At 43.5% G+C, this 17,227-nt stretch overlaps 1 protein-coding gene across 10 annotated transcripts in view; it reads left to right on the top strand.

The window, feature by feature from the left end:
- Positions 1-17,227, top strand: part of ADGRL3 (adhesion G protein-coupled receptor L3) — a 738,987-nt gene that overhangs the window by 586,066 nt on the left and 135,694 nt on the right. For 9 of the 10 annotated variants that reach the window (XM_074993922.1, XM_074993917.1, XM_074993919.1 and 6 more), the window contains 3 exons: positions 744-866; positions 4,565-4,773; positions 5,468-5,644. In XM_074993922.1, coding sequence (XP_074850023.1) covers positions 744-866; positions 4,565-4,773; positions 5,468-5,644 — 509 coding nt within the window. The remainder of the gene's footprint in view (positions 1-743; positions 867-4,564; positions 4,774-5,467; positions 5,645-17,227) is intronic. The other variant, XM_074993918.1, reaches the window with a different exon arrangement.

Raw genomic sequence — 17,227 nt, 5'->3', positions numbered from 1 at the left:
GTGTTGAGATGCACTATGAGTATCTATTCTTTGTATTTCAGTAGCACCCAGGGGGCCCAGTGTGCCACACCTACAAATGTATAGAGACAGATAGACCCGCCCAAAAATCATGGGCTAAGTTTTTCGAAGGACATTATTGCATTTCAGCGGGACTTGGGCATTTAAATAACTCTCTCTTGTAGATCCGAGCCATAATATACATCTGTTATGTCAGTGTGAATACCAGCCTATGAGGAGATGGCCCTTGATCTTACTTAATACAAATATATTCAGTAGACTTCGTTTGTGTCTTTATGTAGCTGACGGTTGGTTTTAATTGAAAAACAAGTGAGAGAGAAAGCAGGCCCCCTGCAGGGCCCATGTAAAATGAGAACAGCCCTTCTTTTCATTTATTTGGTTGCAAATGCCAATCAAATCTACAGGCCTTACTGAGAGGCAGTGGCAAATGACCGACACGTTCAGATTTTCTTATGTTAATTGTTGTCCTTGGTATCCTTGGGTGCTTCTTTACATGAACTGGTTGTCTTTAGCTACTCCAAAAAGTACATTTTATTTGCTGTTTTTTTAATTATGTTTAACCCTTTTTCAGGGCAAAAAGAGGTGGAAGTCCAAACACTCTGTGTGGATTCTAGTGCTTGCATTTTATTTTGAAAACAGCTTTGTAACCTTGGTGTCTAAAAGTAAGTTAAAGTAGTGATTTTTCACTGTCGCAAAAGAATGACTTACTTCTCTGTTGCTAACAGAACTGGAAGTTGCAAGACTAAGCACAGATGGCAATTTAGAAGATCTGAAATTTCCACAGAACACGGGCCACGGGAGCACCATCCAGCTGTCAGCAAACACATTGAAACAAAACGGGCGAAACGGTGGGTGCTGCCCGTCCATTGATGCCTTTCCTACCTTTTAATTTTGTTCCTCAATTGGGTAACCTTTAAAAGGAGCTTATAAAGGTTGAATACATAATTAGTAACTGTTGCAGACATGAGCTGCGTACATTCTGGGTAGCTATGAGGAGGTTTAGTTGAAAGTCTAATATCAATAGAAGATGTTACGGGTAGTGGTGATTAAAACTGCATGTAGGAGCCCTGCTCATGGACCAGTACCATGTGGTGCTAGGAGCTGTACAAACTCAGTTCCTGTACCAAAAAGCTTATAGTATAAGTAGAGTTGTAGCAAACTCTTTGGAGGCAGGGGCTTTTTTCTCTTCTGCTTTGTACAGTCCCTGGTGCTTGTGCTGGACTTTAGGCACTGTGGTAAACAAACTCTGCTTGTAACAATAATAAGACAGCCACTCAGACATTGGATTCTAGAACAAGTGCAATCTCTGTTAAAGATGGTTGACTCTTTAACTGTTAGTGAGCATACCCTGATTTAATGTGTGGCCGTAACTTACTCAATTGAGATGCACATTTTTGACTTCCCTTCTCTCCTGGCCCTTTTTTGTTAATATCTGAGGAAGGCAAAAGGTTTACAAAGCCAGACCCAGTTCTTCACAGGATACAGTCACACAGCAAGTGGTGGCAAGTCTCAGAACCAGGTCTACAACCTCTGGCTTGTGAGACTCATGATCCGTGGTACTAATCACTATGTAAACACTTAGGCAGGAGCCCAGGCTTTTAGCCAGCCCCTATTCCAGCCTTAAGGCCCTTAACCAGAACAGGTTTTCAGCATGAACTCACATCTGTGGATCCAGGCTCCAAGAGTCACTTTTGTGGCCATACAGCCATCCCCTTAATGGCCTGCCTGGCCTTTCTAGGTCATCAGAGACTGCCTGCTACACCTCTGTGGTCACATTGCATGCAGCGATTGAGTGATCCATGCCACAGTGCTCAGATTGGTTTCCTCAGTTTAGAAGCAGTGCACACAAATCTTTTACTACTGCAGAAACAGGAGACCCTCATGCACAAAGCTTTTGTCGTGCCAAGTCTAGTAGCATCCCACTTGTGTCTGTGTGTTGATAATCAGTCATTTGGAGCTCCTTGATGAGGAGCCGGGTAAATCTCGCTTTAGTGCATATGAATTAATGCTAGAAAAGTAACTGCATCTTCTTCCGGAATCTGTGACATCCTAATACCTTACACATCATCTGTATTTCGTTAATTGGAGCTTCTCATGTAGTCAGTTGTGTTTCTTTTTCTCTGTTGAGCATCCGTAAACCCTTTTGTGCATGGAATGTGTTTCATACGAATACACTGTCCCATGCCCTTGACTGCCTGCTAAGCTGTCTGCTTGGAAATCACTCTTACTGCCAAGTGACTGTCAATCTTTGGAAGTGTCAAGAGTCTGCAAATGTGCATGGGTTTGTTAAATCATGTTGAAAGTGGGCCAGTGGGGGAGATGGTGAGTCTCTGTGGTAGGTTAGCACCTGTTGGCTATGGTGAGAATCTTACACAGGAGGAAAGACTGACTTGACAACTCCTTCTGAAGTGCTGCACTGTACAAACATTTGAAACATGGTGTGTGTCGGGGGGGGAGCCCAATAAAGAATAATGACTTGAAAAGCCAACACACCCAACCAGATGATTAAAAGTTATGACTCCAAATCCTCCGTGTCTTTATCTCTAAGGCTTATGAGCCTCCTGATACACTGTAAATTAAAGATGACGTTATATAGGAATGACCTCTAAGCCGCCAAGTCATTCATTTCTAGTTCAGTAATTTGAGCAGAAACATTTGCTGATCTATCTGTATAGATCCGCTGCTGCCCCAACCAGGAAGTGACAGCCTCTGTTTGTACTACAGGGCTAGACAAATTCCTCTTTATGAGATCCATTAAAGTAAATACTCCACTCATTTATTTTATTGTTCTGTAATGAGCATGTATTCTGTGGGGATTGCTTTTAAACGCTAGACTGTGTGTGTCTGCTTGAAAATGATACAGTACTCAGATCATTACAAAATAGGCAAAACATAAAGTAGTGGGACAGTGTAATGCTAGGTAGCCGAGGTTAAACTATTAACAAACCTGAAGACTCTGAGGCTCAGTCTTGCAGAGCTCTATAGACGTTTTGCACTTTGTTCAGTGTCATCTAAATTTATCCCTGAAATTGTAGAATTAAAAGAAAATATTTACTTAGGTGAAATCCTAGGCCTGTGGAAGTCAATGGCAGAAGTTCAATGGACTTCATTTGGGCTCATATTTCACCATAACTGTTCGTATATTTTAGGAATCAGTTGGGAAAGAGAAACAAGAATAGCTCCGAAAAGACAAAATGGCACTGTGCTTTGTTATTGTGAAGGCGGTGGTTGATACTAGCTGGTTTACTCCTATGTGGCAGATGGACCAGAATTTTGTTAGCTCCACTTTGCAAGTTTTAAGAAGGGGGTTTGCCTAAAAAGCCCAATGTTGGCCTTGAAGCCCAATAAGCTTGAAGTCCAAGCCCAAACTGGTCTGACCCAATACGGTTGTTCTTATGACCTAGTTTATAAGCTACTCATGAGAAACACTGTATAAGTGCTGGGAAGTACTGTCCCACAGGGGATTTTTTCCTCAAGTCTTCAGCCAGACTTCATTCCCCAAGGCAATGCCACCCTCACATTATTAGGTTACAGTGCTTGTCTGCCTTGAAATCATGCCAGCTGGATAATGTCGCTGCCCAGCTGCCCTATCTAGTAGCGGACAGACTTTAAAAAAAATGATACTAATAATTGAAAAGGAAAATTAACTCACTTCCTTTCTTATTTGAAGATTTTGCAATGAAGGGCCAAAAGGCAATGAAGAGGGTTGATTCAGGGAGGAATCAATTTGCTTGTCGGGTGGGTTTTATGAAAATTCCATAATAATGGAATGATATAGAAAGGGAGAAAACCTGGTTGGGAAATTGTATTTAGTTACAACAACCATCATTGTTTCTTTCTTCTCTTTTAGTTTTTGTTTCTCTGTTGTTGTTGATTGCTCATGGGTGATTTCTGAACCCCTGCCTGCCCCCTACTCTCTCCTGGGCAGTCTTTTTTTCAGAAAGTTGCTCCCACTGTCACTTTACAAAGTGTTTGAGTATGAGGGAGGCGCTGCCCCAGAGGACGGCAGATCGGCCATTTGTAGACACACAACTCCTGCTCCTTCTGCCTATGAGAGGTATCGCTACTTCCTCTCTTTTGCATGGAGCAGGTTATTCCTACATATGCCAGAAGCTGGGGTCCTTCCCAATTCTCCATCTCCCTTTGCTTCTTCCTGCTCCCAGAGCACAGTCTCAGATAAGCAGCTTATCTCACCTGTGGACATCTGGCTGGCCCACAAGGAGTTCTGGCATTAGCAGTGACAGTGGGAGCTGAGTTTGCTCTGCCCAGCCTCAGAGCTTTCAATGCCTGACTTTTCGTTACGCTCTCAGGGAGACAATGAGGAGCCATGTGGCACCTTACACAACTACCCCTCTGAAACTCCTCACGAAGAGAGACAATGACACGTTACCCTTTCGGCCATCCACGCTGGAACGGTCCCAAAGCACGCAGGAGGGAGGAAGTCACAGCCCTCAGAATGCTGGGCTTGGAAGGGAAAGTTGTCATCTCTAACACAGCCATATGGGCTGGATGGGTCTGATCTGTGACTCCTCTCTGCACTTTGTAGGTGAAATCAGGGTGGCTTTTGTGCTGTATAACAACTTGGGTCGCTATCTCTCCACGGAGAACGCCAGCATGAAGTTGGGAACAGAGGCCATGTCAACCAATCACTCCGTCATAGTCAACTCCCCTGTCATTACAGCTGCGATAAACAAAGAGTTCAGCAATAAGGTTTATCTAGCTGATCCTGTGGTGTTTACCGTCAAGCACATCAAGGTACGGGAGCCTGGGGGCGTCGGGAAACCACACATTTAAAGAGATTTCAATTTTGTTTCTAAAGCTAACATAGCAAACGTTATCCAGCCGGGTCACATGAAGCACTCTGTACCCTTCGGTTAAATTTCTGATCATGTGTTGGTTACTTTGTGCCTAATGTGTTGTAAGCCATGCCCCTGTTAATTGTACTAATCCTGGTCTCCATTACATAGAAGCCCCATCAGCCACTAGCTACTGTACATCACCTTGTATTTAAAAGCGACCAATATATTAAAATGATGCTAACTATTGTTTTGTCATGGTGGCGGGGGATATTAGAGGAACCAGGATTTCAGTGAAAGAGGACAGTTAGCCTTCCAGTAGCCAACCACAGTAACTGCAAAAAAGTTGATTTGCTTAAAGCAATTAATTTCCCTGCTCTGCAATGCAAATGAAGCAGCCTGGTTATGAAGAGTTGAATTTACTCTGTGGCTGAAATTAATCAAGAACAAAGAATTAATTTGGCAGTACCAAAGAGAGCAGCAGCAATCGAATGTTCTCTGGCATACACAATACTTGACATATAAACTGTTGCTAAATGTTTATATGAAATTAAAGGGTAAGTGTTACAAAGTGACCCTGGGAAAAGCAAGTGCATTTAGCAATCTCAGAAGCCATTAGAATTTTTATTGCATTTATTCATTTCTTTCTGCAGCAGTCAGAAGAAATTTTCAACCCAAACTGTTCATTCTGGAACTATTCGAAACACACGATGACGGGCTATTGGTCGAAGCAAGGCTGTCGGCTCTTGGCCACAAACAAGACGCACACCACGTGCTCCTGCAATCACCTCACCAACTTTGCAGTCTTGATGGCCCACGTGGAAGTGAAGGTAGGGACTACGTATCCCTGGGTTGCAGGATTAGTGTAGTATCTCTTCGTTGCTGGGAGCAGGGGAACGTTCAGTCAGGTGGTTGTCTGAAGGTGATTCCCAGAACAGAATTTGTAACTCTGCCCTTGGTTGATTGGGTGTCACTCCTGTTAACTTCAGCTGGAGCTAAGCATGAGTGTTCCAGGGCTGTGGCCGGCCCAGACTGTGACCAGCCGCCACATGAGATGAAGAGCAGTGAATGGCAAACTTCAGGAGGCTGGCTCTGAGTATTGCATCCAAACACATGACAGCAGAGAGCTCAGTGCTACAGTCTTTGCTCCTGGCTGTGCTGTGAAGGCTGGTGGGGAGTAGCAGGAGGGATCTGTCTTGCGGGGGCTTGCTGCCTTCTAGAGATCCCTGTGATGCTGACAGATTTTTGGGCGGTTGCAGTTGTGTAACTGGTCAGTGTCCCTGGGCAGTGCATGGAGGCAGAACTCTGCCTCTCTCCCTGGAGAGAGGGCAACCTGGGTGTTCCAGTCACAGGTTGGAATTCTAGCTGTCTGTCTTTCAGTCTCTGCAAGAAAAGGGAGGTTCCCTTGCTACCTGCCACACTCCTGTTAGAGCCAAGTGGTCCACAGCTATCCCCATGGACTTCAGTGGACTTTCTTTGAGCTGGATGCAGTAACCTTTAATCAATCTGATAAGACTTTTACTGATGTGAAAACAATGAGAAGTCCTGGGGCACCTTGGAGCCTAACAGATTTACTGGAGCATAAGCTTTCGTGGGCAAAGACCCACTTTGTCGGATGCATCATCACGAAGTGGGTCTTTGCTCACAAATGCTTATGCTCCAATAAATCTTGCATGTTGAACAGCAACAGAGAGGGAGCCATGTTAGTCTCTATGCCAACAAAACAAAGTAGCAGAAAGGTAGCACTTCAAATAATTTTGTTAGTCTTTAAAGTGCTACATTTCTGCTGCTTTCCAATAAATCTGTTAGTCTATAAGGTGCCATAGGACTTTCTCATTGTTTTTGTGGATACGGACTAACACGGCTACCCCTCTGGTATTATTCATGTGAGTCATCCCACTGATGCTGGTATAACACTACCAATGTTGGTAAGTGCTCCTCGGTGTGCTTACAGGTTGTAAGGTGGACATGTCCGATTAGGTTTGATGCACAAACCAGTGAAAGGTTGAATTGGTTTGTATATTATCAATACAGGTTTGTCCAACTGGAGATGGATATTCTGAAGAGGAAGAACTGGGGTGCTATTTCTAACTTTGTAGTGAAGATTGTAAAACAAGTCAATAAACCAGTTTCAGTTATTAGTATGTAAAAGGGAGTGCCTCATTTCAGTCTCCCTAACTTCCTGGAGACAGTGAATCATGGTTCAGAGATAATTTTTGCAAGAAAATCCAGTTTTTGTCTTTGTTTCACTTCTCATAATTCAACATGTGCTCGTATTTAGGAAACATGCTCTGTCCAAGCTCCAGGCAGAGATGATTACAATGCTCTGTGAACCAGATACTTTTCAGAGCTGTTCTGTCTAGTCACCAGCTGACAGTGAAAGCATTACCGTCAAAAGGCACTGGTTCCTCTGATACTCACTAGTGCGCAAGCGAACGCTGTATGGTGCCAGTGTAATGAATGAATCATAACTGCATTGACACTGACATTGTTTGGTTCACCAAGCCAAGCAATAACGTTGGGCATTGTTCTTTGCATTTCTTCAGTGGTGGTATCTTATATTAACTGCTTATTGCAATGCTCTTTTGTATTGAGTGTATTACAGTCTGACTGTGCAATTAGGTAGGTAAGGAGTACCACTGACTTCAGTGGAGTTCTGCACGGATGCAGAGTTCTGTCCACACAAGCCTAATTTTAGGACTGGGGCTCTCTTTTGCATACAGCATATTTTATGCAAATTCTGTCAAGAGAGTGAGATGATTTAGGACAGTTCAAAGCTGCTGCCATAACCACAGAGATGTAACTGCAAATTCTGTTTTAGGATCCAAGGAATGGCCAAATATTCCTCCAAAATTGCTCTTTTCTGTATTGTTGTAAAGTGAATTTCAAAGTGCTGCATTCAGAGATACATTAATGAATGACAAAAAGTCGTGCAAAATTGAAATGATGGGCAGGCAGCTGCTCTTAACAGTTAAATATCAGACTTGTTGCAACCCAGTGCAACTGGAACTCTGCCATGAAGCTTCTAAGGGTTCCAGAAGTATCAGACACCAACAGGCGCTGAGCCCATGGTTGATGATGATGAGTGCAGCTAGGCACAACTGGATAGGCTAAGGATAAAGAAGGAAAGGGTGCCATCAGTTACAGAGGCAATGTTCCCATTCACTTTTCTGTGACTTGCTGACATGCAGCAAAGAGCAGAAATTAGCTTTAAATTACTTCAGTAACATCCCGGGACTGGCCAGCTAAAGGCAAATCCGAAGTCTGTCCTTAGCCTGAAGAATGGGGGTCTTGAGTGCAAATGTTTTTCTGGTTGTCACTGTGGTCACAGGTGAGGCCTGGGAAATGTGAGTAGCTTGGATGGGTACCTGGACAGCACTTAGGATATCTTGGCACAAGATGAGGTGGTTTGAGGGGAACAAGCTTCTTAGATGTTTTTCCTGCCCCTTGAGATGCTGTTGCTGAGTTCAGAGTCCAGCCCTATTTTCAACAGAGATGTCCATCGAGCTCAGCTGGTTGGTTATTGTACAGGATGTACCTGACAACAAATTAATTAGCAAACAGAGGGATGCGTTCTGAAGACTTTGTTCTGTTTTTACTTAGTCTTCACTAAAGTAGCTCTCATTGGCTAACCCTAAGGCTGAAATTAAAGCAGAGTGAGGCCCTCAGGAGCTAGCAAAGTTTGACAGGCCTAAAGTAAAACAAATCCTGCTTGAGTTTAATTGAGGAAGAAGGCTGCTTCTGTGATTAGGGCACTAGAACGGGACCGTGAGGCCAGGAATCAAGTCCTTTCTCTATACAGACCTGCCGCCATGTGAGCATTTTCTGTCTCCATTCCGCCGCTGTACCACCCAAAAGATGGTAAAGGGGTTCAGCTATCCCAATAATGGGGTCATATAATGGAGCCTTAGACAGTAATACCTAGCTCTTCGGTAGAGCTTTCTTCCACAGATCTCAAACAGCTTTGCAAGAAGGTCAGTAGCATTATCTGCATGTTGCAGACAGGGAAACTGAGGCACAAGGTGTCAAAATCACCCGGAAAGCCTCTCGTGAAATTGGGACTGAAACCCAAACTGAGTTCTAGCCTGGTGACCTATCATCTAGGCCACATTGCTTAGGACTGTTCACCTTGTTTGGTACTCTGTCCCTCTTTCATGTGTTAAATGGTCTGTTTTCATAGCAGTAGAGGCACGTTCAGTCTTTGTTTGGCTGTTAGCAAAACGCTGCTGCCAAAGTCAAGGCAGCTCCGTTCTGCTGGCTGTGTCCTAGAAGGGGACAGGAGCCTGGACCTGATGATCTCTCTTGGTCCCTTCCACTTTCGTGATTCTGTGCTTCATAGATCATTAGAATATCCACTTAGCCCATGGGGTGAGTGGGTGGGGGACTGGTCCAATTTGCTAAATGGGATGCAGGATAAAATCCAAGGGAGTGTTTGACAGAGAATAATTCTGCAGCCATAAGTAACTTTCTGAGGATGGTGCTGAGGAGAGATGGTAAAGTGAAGGGAACAACGCAGAAGAGCTGCTCTTGTGTCTGTGCAAGAGGCATGGCCCGAGGAGTTGCGAATGTCACTCAGGTAACAAAGGTCTCTGGTTTCTGCATATCATTTGGCTGTTGTTAACGGGTGGTCTCCCCCACCAATACACCATGTCAGTCAGGAGGGAATGCCAGATTCCACCTGGCCAACCTGCACCTTTAGCAAGCCGCTAGTAAGGGGGCGGTGTGGAGAAGCATTACCCAGTGGCAGCAGACAGACAGCTCCTGGAGAGCGTGCACGCTGCTGCTAGCACTCTTGCATGGATGTGGCTTACTCCCCACACTGTGACCCGGGATACTGGGGAGAGGCTCCCTTCCCCACCACATGCCCCTCAGGTAATAGAAAGAGTGAGGTCTCAAATCTCCTGCGGTCACAGACATCGTGATTCAGCCTGGTCCTTAACCTAGGGGCTGGGGACAGCAGGTGTTATTTTCGTGGCATACGCAGAAAAAGGTTAGATAAAAACCATATAATGCAGTTGCTGGAAGGGTGCAGTGTAGCACTGCTCTATTGCTTAGAATTTAGAATGCAGGCTGTTCCCTAAAGGCCTTCAGCAGACTGACTCCTGTGATTTCTCACTCTTCTGAAGAGGCTCGTACACTACAAGTGGAAGAGGAAATCACAGAGGCCTTGATTTAGCAGCTTGGAAGTTTTACAGTTTTCTTGATCTGAAGAAGTGGGTCTGTCCCACAAAAGCTCATCACCTAATAAATTATTTTGTTAGTCTTTAAAGTGCTCCTGGACTGCTTTTTTTTTGTTTTCATTGTGGGGAATGAACTGCTGAGCCCCTCCTCTTAGTTTAAAGTCAACAGCCCAATGAGTTGACAATGGTCACTTCAGGCCATGAGTTAGTGCCTTTCCCAGGAAGTTGGTAATGCCGTGTGGTCTTTTAAAAGGAGAATTCGGCAGCCATCCCATGAGTTATGGGCTGTGCTTTAATTTTTAGCATATTTGCAGGGAGGGAGGAACTCTGATTCATTCAGCGAATGACTGATAACCACCTGTTTCTCTCCTCAGTATGAGCTGTGTGTCTGTGTCCTAAGGAAAAAGAGGTCTCAATGGCTGACCATTACAGCTGTGATTTATCCATGGGTCTTATGCCTGGGAGTGGATGGGATCAATTCGAGGCGCAATAGGACTCTACTCAATTAAGAGGAAGGATTTTATTTTATTTTATTTTATTTTAGGATGCTGTCTACCTATTAGTTAGTTGAGCCTGGAGCTTGCTCATCAAATTCACCAGGTTTCCTGCCAAGTTCCCCAAAATGCCCTCTCAATTTAAAAGACACTGTGATAGGCCCCTTCCTCCCCTGCTTAACCCTGCGGAATAGCCCTGTGCTAGGATATCTCCTCTAGGCCTCTGGAACACAGTACTTACTGTGTGTGGAGTAAGGAGAATCACACAAGCTGACTTCATACCCAGGAGGATATCTTTTGACAGGCCTGTCAGGTAGCACTCCCCCGGCATTTGCACTTGAGTCATGGCGTGAATGGAAATTCACAAGCTAGTCCAGAGACGCAAGCTGTAATGTAAAGAAAACCCAAGTCACATAAGAGTTGGAAATATCATGAAGTCTCTGCCTAGGAGTACAAAATAATGATGTGTTAGTTATGAATGATCCTTTGTATGGTGGCTTCTCTGAGAGGTCGGGGCCCCACTGTGATAGGTGCTTTGCAAAGACAGTAAAAGAGACTCAGACCCCAGGAGTGTGGAGTCTAAAGAGACAAGACAAGCCCAAGTTAGGAGAGGAGCTGGAGACAGTTGGCAGAACAGGAATAGAGCTCAAATCTCTTCTGTTTCAATTCAGCCTCCTGTCTGCGCACCATACCAGCTGCTGTTACTAGCAAGCTCTTCCACTGATTCATAATACCTCTATGAGGCATAAAAATGATGTTTGCAGTGTCTGGTTATCTAAATCTTATACTCTCCATCTGCATAATCCTGTGTGCCATCTACTTTATGGAAATGGAATATTCCCTCTCTTTCACAGAACGTACCATTGAAAATTAAAATCATATCCTGTTGTTTAGATGTCCTCAGACTTCCGAATAAATTAAACATCTTTTCATCAGATTACAAGTGACTTTGGATGCTTTCATACAAAAATTGTTGCAAGCAAATACATGAATCTGGAAGATGTTTATTATGACCCTTAGATACAGCAAGACTACATTAGTTTTTAAGACCTGGAACAAAACACATAGATAAAGGACATAAGCTATTCTACCTATGTAACAGCTACAGAATTATCCTTCAAAATTTATGAGCTGGTTTTCACAAAAGCTTGCACTTTGCATCATCATAACCCTAGCAGATGCAACTTAAATGTGCCATGGGAAAGATATGCAGTCAGAAAACTAGTTCAGTGCTTCTGGGAAAAATCCGTTAAAAAAGACCCAACTGTGAGTAAAAGTAGACAAATATTGCTCGGCAATATCTACTCTGCACTGGAAGTTGCTGTTCCAACAAGGTGCTTTAAATGCAGCAATTAATCCAAAGCTTTAAAACATTAGACTCTGCTCTGTCCAAATTATGTCAGCATTTATTATTTTGGAAGTTGAGGAAGGAGGTGAATTGAGGAGACAAGAGAACGAATGTATATGAAGTTGAAGTGGAAAGTCTAGGTCTATTGCCTAAAATAGTCTGTGAATTTCAGATTTAAAGAATAGGCCAAGCTCATCCCCAACATATACATACATTAATCTTAGCAGGGTTGAATGTCAGTATCGAAAAACAGAATTAAGCCCACAGTCTAGAATACGTTAGAATGTCACAGTTAAATTACTGAAGCTGCTGTATTATAAATTGAATGAGGCAAAGGGATTTTGCACCTGCTAAAGGGTTAAGTCTCTGCAGAAGAGTTTTATTATGCTGACTTATTCAAAAATGTGTTAAACAAGGAGTGTTTCAATTAAGCAGAAAAGTTATTAAATCAGCTTGTCTTCACTGAGTTTTTAAATGAAAAATAAAAGACTATTTGAGCATATGTCAAGAACAGGAACTAGGGAACTTAATGGAATCAGCAAATTAAGAGATGTAAAAGACATATTCAGTAATCCATTACATCCTTTTGCCAGTGAAGAACTGTCACTTATGGAATATTGTGGGGTGATTTGTCTTGCTTCTCTTGGGAAAATTACCCAATCCTTATTGTTAAGAAAATACAGCCTACTCTTCTAACTAAATTTTCATGAAAGGACTGAAATTGTGACTGGAGAAACCCAAATTGTCATATCATCTATCCCTACATTGTCAAGATATAAGTGTGCACAGTACTATATCCTCCAGACCTTTGTCTAGATGAGCATTAAACTACTCCATATATTGTCCTTACTAGAGGTCTTATGGTTACCTGATTTCAATTTGAAAAATCATACAGCTTCTAGATAACAAGCCAAGCTTTTTCTCTGTTTCTATTACTTCTGTTCCTTTCTGACTGGTCTGCACTAAATCTCATCTCCTGGGCAGTTGCACCTTTCAGACACCATATCCCCACATGTAGCACCAGCCACCTGTGGAGTTATCCATTGAGGACACTTTGGGCCAGAATTCAGAGGCTCTGAATCTTAGTCCTTTCCATGCCACCAGGTGATGCCTAGGAGTATGAACAAGGCTGCACTACCCCTGCCTATCCCGGCTCACTATATGTACACCTTCTACACACTTGGTTTTTTTTCAAAAAATCCTACACTAGGAATTGTTTGGAGGAACTTCTCTGCCCCCTGTTCCGTAGGCAGGCGTCCCAGATGATCAAACAAGACACTTCTTGCATTACAATCTGTGACTAAGTTTTCCCTCTCTGAGTAGCGTTCAGTGGAAAGGTTCATTTAGATGGCCTTCCTTGCATGTGCTGTTGGCTGTCCAATAGTGCAGCTGTCGTGGCAGATGCTCTGGTTTTGTTCTTAAAACAGATCCCACATATTTACATTTTCTTTTCTCTAACATCAGAGATGAAATGGTGATGAACATTGCCAAATTTTGGCACTTGGTATTAATCTGATGATCATACATGGTAACGAGTGATCCTCATCATCGTCATCATCCCATGCTAAGATGGAAATACCGTTTGAGTGGAAGAGTTGGAGTTTGGTTTACAAGTTGTAGGTTTCAGGTAAGCTGCTGAATGCTGCTTGCCACTGTGCCAGTTTATGCAATGACTTCCTTATGGACAATCCCATTGTGCATTACTGCACATTGCTTTCCCTTCTCACATAGTGCATGAGTTGGGCTGTGCCAGGCTTCTCATTAGACTTGTTTTTTTCTAGCTGATTATTACTCCTGTCTTCTTTGCAGTGCTAGGCAGCCATTTGGTCTTTCCTCAAACTTTAGTTGTGCTGCTGATTAGAAAAGCTAGGTCATCAGCAAAATCTAGATCTTCTAGTGCATTGTTGTGAGTTATGCAATGGCTGTGTTATATCCTTTTACGCTGTCTCTCATAATGAAGTCAATGGCAATGCCAAACAGTGGGGGTTTGGAGACATCATTGGACACCAGAGTCCATGCTGAACAATTCACTCAGGCCTGCATTTACGTTCATTTGCTGCACCTTGACAAAAATCCTTGATGCTGTTCACTATTTTTATGGACATACCACAGTGTTGGAAGATGTTACAGAGTAAATGGCAAAGATGCTAAATTCCCTTAGTTCCGAAATAATTAAAAGCAAGTCAGCAAAGAGTTCTTACATTGGGCACCCAAAAGTAGAGACAGCACCCAAAAGTCAGCAGCCATTGAAGAAGATGCTGACTACTATGTTTAACTCTCTTCATCTTTTCCTGTAAACCAATCTTTCCTGCACTGTCTACTGACAAGTCGGCTGTTGTAACCTGCATGGCATGTGCTATGTTTGTCTTCCCCCTGGAAGACATAAGGGATTTTGTGTGTACCAAGTCCAAGCTGGTCACCATCTTGGACAAGTATCAGAGGGGTAGCCGTGTTAGTCTGGATCTGTAGAGCAACGAAGGGTCCTGTGGCACCTTATAGACTAACAGAAAAGTTTAGAGCATGAGCTTTCGTGAGTTAACTCACTTCTTCAGATCTTGGACAAGTAGAGGACTTGAATAAATATCAACCCTCTGGTCCATCAGAGAAGACAAAGACTTCCTCGACATAAGGCAGCATTTAGTACTGCAGGCACAGCAGACTGAGCAACCAGTGAGGGCAGTACAAACCAAGGAAGAAAGCTAGAAGCATGTAACCTCCAGAAGAAAGCAAATTCAGGTATTTGCAGTTCCGGTGGACGTAAGCAACTGCTTTCAGGCTCTCTGCATGGATGATACAGTGGAGAATGCTGTGGCAGATACCTCTCAGGGAAGGGATCAGAAGCCTGGAAGGCATGGGATGCATAATCCTAGGTGTGGCAGTTCTATGACCACTCCCCACAAGAGAAGAAAATGGGTAGTGGTGATTGGGGACTCCCTCCTAAAATGGATGGAGTTATTCACCTGCCATCCAGACATGGAATCTCGGGAAGTTTGCTGCTTACCAGGAACTAGAATCCAGGATGTGACAGAGAGACTTCCAGAAATCATCAAATCTGCAGATTATTACCCTTTCCTACTTCTTCATGTAGGAACTAATGACATAGCAAAGAACAACCTTGAGCAGATTAATGCTGATTATGTAATTCTGGGCAGGAAGATCAAGGAATATGAAATGCAAGTGGCGTTCTCATCCATCCTCCCTGTTGAAGGAGGGGATCCAGGTAGAGACGGTTGAATGGTAGAAGTAATGTGAGGTTGTGCAGGTGATGTCTGAGAGAGGGCTGTGGTTTCTTCAACCATAGGATTCTGTTTCAGGAACAAGGATTGCTAGCAAGCCACAGGATCCACCTAGTGAAGAGAGGAAAGAGCATCTTTGCGGACAGTCTTGCAAATCTAGTTAGATGGGCTTTAAACTAAGTTCATCATTGGATGGTTACACAAGCCCTGAGGTAAATGGGGCAGGAAGAAGGAACAACAGAGGAGGACCCTAATCGAAAGGAGAAAGTAGTCCTATCAGCTAATTATCTAAGGTGTTTGTATACAAATGCAAGAAGCTTGGGAAACAAACAAAGAATTAGAGGCCCTGGCACAGTCAAAGAAGAATGAGGTGACTGGAATAACACAGGGTTGGTGGGATGACGCACATAACTGGAGCACTGTTTTGGAAGGGTATAAATTGTTCAGGAAGGACAGGCAGGGGAGTAAAGGCAAAAGAGTTGTGATACATGTGAGACAGCAGTATGATTGCTCAGAGCTCCAATATATGGTGGGAGAAAAGCCAGTTGAGAGTCTTTGGTTAAGTTTAGAACTGGAAGCAACAGAGGTAATGTTGTGGTTGGTGTCTGCTACAGACCACCAGATCAGGTAGCTGAGGATTTCTTCAGACAACTAAGAAAAGCTTCCAAATCAGAGGCCCTGGTTCTCATGGGAGGCTTTAATCACCCAGACATTTTTTGGGAGACCAATACAGCAGCACACAGATAATCCAGGAAATTTTGGAGAATGTTGGGAATAATTTCTTGGTACATGTGCTGAAGGAACCAACCAGGGGCCATGCACAGCTTGACCTATTGCTCACAAACAGGGAAGAACTAATAGGAGAAATAGAAGTGGGTGGCAACCTGGGCTGCAGTGACCATGGTAGGTGGTAGATTTCAGATGGTAGATTGCAGAATTCTGACAAAAGGAAGGAGAGGTGAGCAGTAAAATACAGACCCTTCATTTCAGAAGAGCAGGCTTCAATTCCCTGAGAGAACTGATGAGTGGGATCCCCTGGGAAGCTAATATGAAAGGGAAAGGAGTTCAGGACAACTGCCAGTATTTTAGGGTCTTGCTGAAGGCACAGAAACAAACCATGCAGATGTGCAGTAAGAAAAGCAAATATGGTAGCTGACCAGCTTGGCTTAGCGAAGGAAATCCTTGGTTAGTTTAAACTCAAAAAGTATGCATATAAGAAGTGGAAACTTGGACAGATGACTAAGGAGGAGTATGAACATATGGCTGGAGAATGCCAGGGTGTAATCAGAAAGCGAAAGCAAAGTTGGAATTTCAGATAGCAAGGAATGTGAAGGGCAATGAGAAGGGTTTCTATAGGCATGTTAACTATAAGAGGGTTATCAGGTTGTCAGAGAAGGTGTGGAGCCATGACTGGCTGAGGAAGGTAACCTGGTGACAGATGATATGGGAAAGTCTGAAGTACTCAATGCTTTTTTAGCCTCAGTCTTCACTGACAAGGTCAGCTCCCAGACTTTGGCACTAGGCAATGCAGTATGGGAAGGAGTTGGGCAGCCCTTGGTGGGGAAAGAACAGGTTAAGAGCTATTTGAAAAAGCTAGACACATACAAATGCATCGGTCCAGATTTAATACATCCAAAGGTACTGAGGGAATTGGCAGATGTCATTGCAGAGCCTTTGTCTATTATTGGGAGATCAGGATAGGTTCCAGATTATTGGAAAAAGGCAAATAGAGTGCCCATCTTTAAAAAATAAAAAAATAAAAAAGAGGACAATCCAGGGAACTGTAGACTGGTCAGTCTTACCTCAGTCCCTGGAAAAATCATGGACAGGATCCATTTTGAAGCACTTTGAAGAGGATAAACTGATCAAGAGTAGTCAGCATTGATTCACCAAGGGTAAGTCGTGCCTCACCAATCTGATTAACTTCTGTGATAAGGTAACTGGCTCTATGGACATGGGGAAGTCAGTGGCTGTTATATAGCTTGACTTTGGCATGGCTTTTGATACAGTCTCCCACAACATTTTTGCCCATAAGTTAAGAAAGTATGGATTGGATACATGGACTGTAAGATGGATAGAAAGCTTGCTAGATGGTCAGGCCCAATGGGTTGTGAACAATGGCTCAATGTCTGGTTGGAAGTCAGTTCCAAGTGAG

Source organism: Carettochelys insculpta, chromosome 4 (assembly GCF_033958435.1).
Source record: "Carettochelys insculpta isolate YL-2023 chromosome 4, ASM3395843v1, whole genome shotgun sequence".
NCBI classification, from domain to species: Eukaryota; Metazoa; Chordata; order Testudines; family Carettochelyidae; genus Carettochelys; species Carettochelys insculpta.
The sequence above is the reverse complement of the archived record's forward strand: the minus strand, read 5'-3'. Positions and strand labels throughout refer to the sequence as shown.